Source organism: Telmatherina bonti (genome assembly GCF_933228915.1).
Source record: "Telmatherina bonti genome assembly, chromosome: 4".
Classification (NCBI taxonomy): Eukaryota; Metazoa; Chordata; class Actinopteri; order Atheriniformes; family Telmatherinidae; genus Telmatherina; species Telmatherina bonti.
In genome coordinates, this window is record NC_136622.1 from 27,461,904 (window position 1) to 27,468,892 (window position 6,989).

General features: G+C 40.8%; 2 protein-coding genes across 2 annotated transcripts in view; one reads left to right on the forward strand and one right to left on the reverse strand.

The window, feature by feature from the left end:
* The window catches only part of plxnd1 (plexin D1), a 71,870-nt gene extending 70,386 nt beyond the window's left edge, over positions 1 to 1,484 (forward strand). The window contains exon 36 of the mRNA XM_079238906.1: positions 577 to 1,484. Within this exon, the coding sequence (XP_079095032.1) occupies positions 577 to 693 (117 nt within the window). The 3' untranslated portion in view covers positions 694 to 1,484. The remainder of the gene's footprint in view (positions 1 to 576) is intronic.
* Positions 1,485 to 2,490: 1,006 nt separating this feature from the next.
* On the reverse strand, positions 2,491 to 6,488 carry exorh (extra-ocular rhodopsin; the record flags this gene model as incomplete). The annotated part of the gene is made up of 5 exons (XM_079238920.1): positions 2,491 to 2,616; positions 3,072 to 3,311; positions 5,436 to 5,601; positions 5,802 to 5,970; positions 6,128 to 6,488. 5 exons carry the CDS (start codon positions 6,486 to 6,488, stop codon positions 2,491 to 2,493), a joined length of 1,062 nt encoding a protein of 353 aa, XP_079095046.1.
* Between the last annotated feature and the right edge of the window lie 501 nt (positions 6,489 to 6,989).

Sequence of the window (6,989 nt, forward strand, 5' to 3'; positions counted from 1 at the left end):
ACTAGCCCTCTTCAAGCTCCTCCTGTCCACCCCCGTGCTTCCTCACTACTGTGACTATTCTCTAGAGAGGCTTAGTCAGTGGTGACTGTGCCTTAATGGAGCACCCTCACGATAATACTGTTTAGCTGCTTTCCTCTGTCATGCTACTGTACTGACGGGGGCCAGGGGCTTAGACTCTGATTCACACAGCTCTGTGAATGGCCCCTGATTGCCTATTCTCTCACCCCAGCTCAGTTCGCTCTGCCTGGTAGCACATTGCTTCTAAGAGCCCATAAATCCCACTGACACTGTGACAACTATTGGGCATGAAAAACAGAGCAGATGTGGGTTTTGTAAATATGTGAAGAGCAAAAGCTTTTGTAGTGTTGGAGGCATGCGTGAAGGCAAGAGAGGAGGCTGAAGCACTTCACTCGTTCCTTCTGCTGCTTTCCCTTTCTGTCTTTCGACTTTGTATGTCCAGGCAGGTGGCTTATATCCTCCCTCCCTCTCTAGATAGATAGATGGATGCATGAATGCTTGACAGCTGCTGAAAGTCATCTTTGCTGTGTTTTTTTCTTCTCTATCTCCCCTGGTCAGGTGGTGAACGCTCTGGAGGCTAACCCCACAGCACGTCGCACTCAGCTGCACCACAAATTCGAACAGGTCATTGCTCTTGTTGAGGACAACATCTATGAGTGCTGCAGTGAAGCTTGAAGCTGCCCATCTCTTCTGCTCGCCATCTCTTTCTCCTAAGCTGCCGGCTGCCTTCCTCCCCTCCTACGCGGCTACTTGGGAATGTCGCTAAGGGGTTCTTGTTCACGAGTGTCTTTCTTGCAGACTGTTACTAGGGAGAATACTGGCAGAGCAAAGGATTTAAACCTGCCTCTCAAGCATCATGTCAAATCTTTCCCCAAGACACGAACACAATTCCAGTCTGGCTCAGCTACGCTTTACAAGGAAGTTGTAGGAGCTCAGAGTTTTTCCTGGATGTCTTCACAGTTACTGGGACCTGCAGTAAGCCCTGGAGGCAGTTTTAACGCACTGAACCCTTTTTTGAAGGGAACGAGCCAATGATGCACTGTATTGTAATATAATGTCTATAGCAATATTTATAGATGTGTTATAATGCTTTCAAGTGTCCTGTTCATCAGGATTAATAGGACTTTTCCCATTTCCTAAAGCCTGCAGTGTTCTCAGGTGGGGTTGGTAAAGAAGGGCGGCTGACTCCCATTGGTGCTTTGAACAAAATGTCCCAATGTGCTTTGTAGGTTGACGACAAAGACTGATAAAGAAAGTAGAGGAGAATATAGACAAATACTCCAAATTATTAGATCAGATGTTTAATGTAGTTCACTGGGAAGAACTGCATCAATATAGAAGTGTTAATCAGTGTGCTTGTGAATGAATGATTATCATGTTGGATCCTTTCTGATCAATTTAAAGAGGGAAATTTGCATTTAAGGATTAAAAAAAAAGCTCAATATAATCTGAGAGACTGTAATTGTGATGCCAAATGATTTGTTTGTGAAATAAATGACAGTATTTAGGATTTTAAAGTGTCTACTAATGATATTTATTGTTCTAACTGTTAAAGTGCTTTGTTCCTAAATGCATTACAGCATTTGACAACCATTAGGGTCTGGCCATCCTCTCAAAAACCCACAAACTGGCATCTGGAACTTCTCGGAAACCCTTGTAAATATTTTTATTGAAAAAAAAAAAAAAAAGTAATGGAAAAGTCGTGCATTCGGCTTTGTTTTTATTGCAGAGCACAAAACAACTTCCACAAATTCTAGCTCTTGCACAACAAACAAAAGACTTCATACTTCCTTAATTCACACAAACATTCTGGTATCTGTTCAGATACATAAACATCTACCAACTACAAACACATACATATACACACATATATACACTCAACCAGCCTCTTGCAGGAGGCACCATCTTTCTACAAGCGGCTCCTTTTAGTTCCACTTGCTTACACTCACATTTCAGACAGAAGGGAAGCTTACGACCTCAGCTTTGTCACCACACAGACCAGACAAGAGGAAAAATCTGATGCACTGAATACTCATCTGACATATCTAAAGAAATGCCTCACTAAGAAAAAAAACTAAAGCGCCTGATTTGGGGAGATTTAGCTGCAACACTTACTTAAACAAGAGTTGATGAGGATGAAATCAGGCAATGATCAGAAGGTGTGTGTTTTTTTTTGGGAGTGAGGAGCTTGGAAGGTGTTCAGTTGGACCGTCACCAAGATGACAACCTTATGATGCTGGGTTAAAAATCTGTGAGACCAGCTGAACACTTTCCATGATTAAATGGACTGGAAATACACACGCTGGGTCTTGATTAAGTCGGTCCCACTGAAGTTGCTGCAGTGCCAACTGCAATGAGGACAATTGGAGAGGTAAGTCAAGAGGATTGGCCAATAGAACGTATTGCGGCTTGGCGGTGATGGGTCCCTGGGTGAGTGGGGACAGATGGAGTAGACAGAAAGGGAGTGAGGGGTCAAGCAGGGGCCACCTGGCTGGAGGAGACGGATGAAGTCTGGGTTTTGGAGACAGCACCAGCCGCCTCATCGTCTCCAAATGGGTTCTTTCCACAGCACACCGTGGTGATCATGCAGTTTCTAAACTGGACGCCATAAAGAAGAACCCATGATAGAACCAATGAAGCACTTGGATTATACAAGTACTGCCGTTTTAAAACAAAAACATAAGACTTAATCAAAAATTTACCTCAGTAAAAGTTTTCAGTGTCATTTAAGCTAACGTGAAAAGTTAAGCGATGAAATCAGAAGTTGCCGATTTACCTTTAACCAGGCTTTTTTTACAGTCATAAATTCTTATTTTCACCATGTTAAATGAGACAAACAGCGGTTGCATGAGAATATCAAAGTAAACACAATAATAGTGGCCACTAAATGGGCCCTAGAGTTTTCATTAAATGTAAATGAGTGCAACTTTGCAATGTTGTACTTAGCAACCACGCTAGTTTAAATAACTTAGTTGCGTTACATTAAACCTCCATTGATGCTCTCATCAGTGATACTCAATTGAAAGCCGAGCCAGGGTATTTTTTTGACATACCTGTCTGTTGAGCAGAATGTAGATGACTGGGTTGTACAGAGCGGCACTCTTGGCGAAGAAAGCCGGAGCTGACATGAACACCGGTCCAAACTCAATTCCCTGATTGGCGAAGATGTACCAAGCTACTGTAGCATAGGGCACCCAGCACACCAGGAAGGCGATAACCATGACAATAACCATGCGTGTCACTTCTTTTTCTGCTCTCTGGGTAGTTTCAGACTCCTGCTGCTGGGCTGCAGCCTAAACACAGACAAAAGCAGTTTATACAATAGGTCTACATCTACCCATCAGATTTAATGGGTAAGTGTGTCCAAATTTTTGACTTGAAGTGTTCACAAAGTCTACAAAAGACTCAATTGTGCATTTATTTAATAATATCTGCTCAGGTTAATATGGAAAGAATTTTTTTAAAAAATCTGTCTCTTTCATAAATGTTCTAATCTTTCATATTATGTCTCCAAGCTGCTGCAAGGATTTAAATCTGTTACGCAGTAACTTTGAGATGGTGGAAGTTGTGAACATAACTGCCTTTTGTGTTGTTGTAGAAAATAGTTGCTAGTTTGCACAGCTAGTTACAGATAAACATGATCCTTTATGTATAGTACTCTACTGCTTATGGACATTTGGTAGTCAGACAAGTTTAAAACCAGAACAATCAAAGAAGCAAAAGAAGATTGAAAATAATGAAAAACTTGTCTGAGGAGTCACACAGCTGTGACTGAACACAGCAACGTAAATATCTTCATTTCAATAGTCAGCAAAAATTGTTTCAATTAACAGAAGGAGAAAAAAACTGATTTATAGTTTGTTTGGTTAACTTACACTGATCCTGTAACTGTTTTGATAAATAGCAGTGACCAAAAAAAGCAAATAATTGTGACATAAGAGTTATTAACTTTCTGCATGCTTCTTCCTTCTAATATGATTTACTTGCCTAATCTCAAAATTACAATTATTTGACCATTAAAAACAAAGAATTGACCAAGATTTGTCAGATTTAAAGGTACAGTGCGTGAGAATTACTTCCATCTAGTGGTAAAAGTGGACATGAAAATGACCTTCAAAGGACGGCTGTGACTGGACGGTGACCATCAGTGGCTAAAACTATTCCAGATGTAAATATGTTTTCTTCTGTGGTTGGATGCAGCAGTGTCAGGTACAGCGATGACTGCATGCGTTTTTGTCTTCTTTTATGTACCATTAGAGGTTTTTTCTTATTCCAAACTGTGTTTCAGAACCTTTCAAACAAATCTGGTACCACAGTTTTAAAGTGTTTTCATTTCACACGCATAGCTGTTTGTCCATTTAGAAACACCATAGTAAAATGTTGGTACAAATATGGCAGCTGCCATGTATGTGGACGTACAGCAAGAAGATATAAATGGCTGATTCTGGCTGAATAAAACATATAGTTATTCTAGAAAAGATATTAAATACCAATAAAAACACAGTTTTAAAAATATACAAACAAATGTTCTGTCATTGGTCTTTGATTTTGTTAAACCCTGCACCTTTAAAATAGAAAGTTTGCCTATTTTTGTAAACAGGTTCATTACTGGTGACCTCTATAAACATTACTTTCTTTCCCCAAACATATGGGGCTTATAAATAATCTAATACAATTTAGTTTAACTTCTCATCACAAAGATTTAACATTGTCTTACTAAGGTGTGACTTCAGTCAGGTTATCTGTGTATCTTAAAACTTGTCCAGCTCACAGCAGTATCTGCTGCTTCTGTATGCAAATAAATGCAAATCAGTAACTGTAGTCCAGTTAGTGAGACTTAAGGGAAATATCTGGACCTGTTACTGCTAAATGCATCTCTCTACTCATCCACTAATCATTTATTATTTCTTTGAGTTTGAGCTCGACAGCTTTCTTGCTTAAAAAGCACTTAGGGAAGCAAAACCATAAAGTGTAAAAGAGCAGCGGAGACTATAAATATGAATCATTAAAGTTCTGAGAAGGAGATAGTCAGATTATTATTCACATCAACTATTATTCACTTTTTTTTTTTTTTGTTTTATGCTTTCGCATTTTTTTACCGCAATAATCTTGACTTTATACACATTTTTGATATTGTAAAAGCTAATATATTCTTGATGTTGTTTTTTCTGTAACAAGGGCATTGGATGACACAGTGAGCAAGCTGCCCTTTAGCCAGAGGACCTGGGTGTAAGCTGCCATGTTGGCAATAATCTAACCTCCTGAAGTGTCCTTGAGCCACTTAATCCCTCACATCTCCAGAGACACTGCTACTCTACCTTCCTTTTGGATTGAAAAGAAAGAAAGCATTTCTCTACAGAGATAAACAATATATCACATCCTTATTATTAATACTGGACTGACAGTGATGTTCCTACCGCTCGCACAGTGCAGAGCAGGCGACTGTAGCAGAAGAAAATGATGAAGAGGGGGATACAGAAGTGGAGGACAAACATATAGATGACAAATGAGGTGTTGTTGATCTCAGGTTTGGGAGTGTAGTAGTCAATCCCGCAGGAACACTGCATTCCCTCCGGGATGTACCTGCATCCACATACAGCAATGACCTCAAAACTTCCATCAACACTTTTATTTAAAAAAAAAAAAAAAGAAAAAAAGAAAAGAAAAAAAAGTAGCTCTACATGTCTGCTTTATGTGAAAGAAAAATGCTGAAAATAATCAGAACAATATTTCTGTACTCTTGAAACAAAGCAAACACAGTTAAAGACAGTGAAGAACAGTACCGGGACCATCCTAGCAGAGGGGGAGCAGCACAGGTCAGAGCCATGATCCAGGAGAAGCCAAGGCCAGCGATGGCGTGTTTTTCCCCAAAACGGAAGTTGGTCATTGGCTTGCAGACCACAACGTAGCGCTCAATTGCCAAAACCACCAGGGACCACAAAGCAATCTCTCCTGAGATATAAAACAGAGTGATAATTCACAACACAAATGCACGATCATTACCTGATATCGCTCGTTTTATAAGACGTCTTTGCATAAATCCACTCTGATCCAAATCCACATGAAACATACATGAACAGTTTCACTAATGACAGATTGTCTCTCTTACCTCCTAAGGTGGCAAAGAATCCTTCGACATTGCAACCTGCGACACCGAGGCTGAAATATCCATGCAGGGCCGTGTAGAGAGTGACTGTGAAGCCTCCAACCACCATAAAAAGGTCGGCCACTGCCAGGTTGAGCAGCACATAGTTCAGAGGGTTTCTCAGTTTTTTGTGCTTGACAGTGACATAGAGGGTCAGGAAGTTAATGGGGAAAGCAGTGATGATGAGGAACAGCATGTATGCAGCCAGGAGAGAGTACTTCCAGGGCTCAGCCAGGTAATACTGAGGGTACTCAAACGGGCTGCGCACCAACCCAGTCCTGTTAGACATGGGGACATAAAAGTTGGGTCCTTCCGTGCCATTCATGGCTGCTGTAGGTGATGCCTTTTCTTCCTCTGAGACCTTGATAAAACAGTCTGTGCCTCTTAGAAGTGAGAGTCAAGTGGTGCGGCGGAGGTGGAAATGGGGGAGAAAAAGGTGGAAGGAGCAATGGAGCCTGTGGAAGTAAGATGTTCTGTGCAGCCCCCCAAGGAGGTGCTGCACCTTTTAATAGTCTGGCCGGATTAGGGACATGGAGAGAGCGAGGTGTTAGCAGAGATGGAATTAAAACACAGCCAGAGAGTCCTCTTATACATTAACGTGCACACAAAGCATTACAGGAGAAAACTCCAGAAATATAGAATATATAACTGAAACGTATTTTCAGCGTTAGAGGTCATAACCATGGCTAAATAAAACCCATCATTACTGCCATACGCATCAGTGCTGTATTAGAATAAGATGAGAGAGTGCGAGGGAAGGCAAAGAAGTGGTTTGTGATTTCAACCGTTCAGAGTGGACGGACTACAAATGAAATTTCTAGAGCAA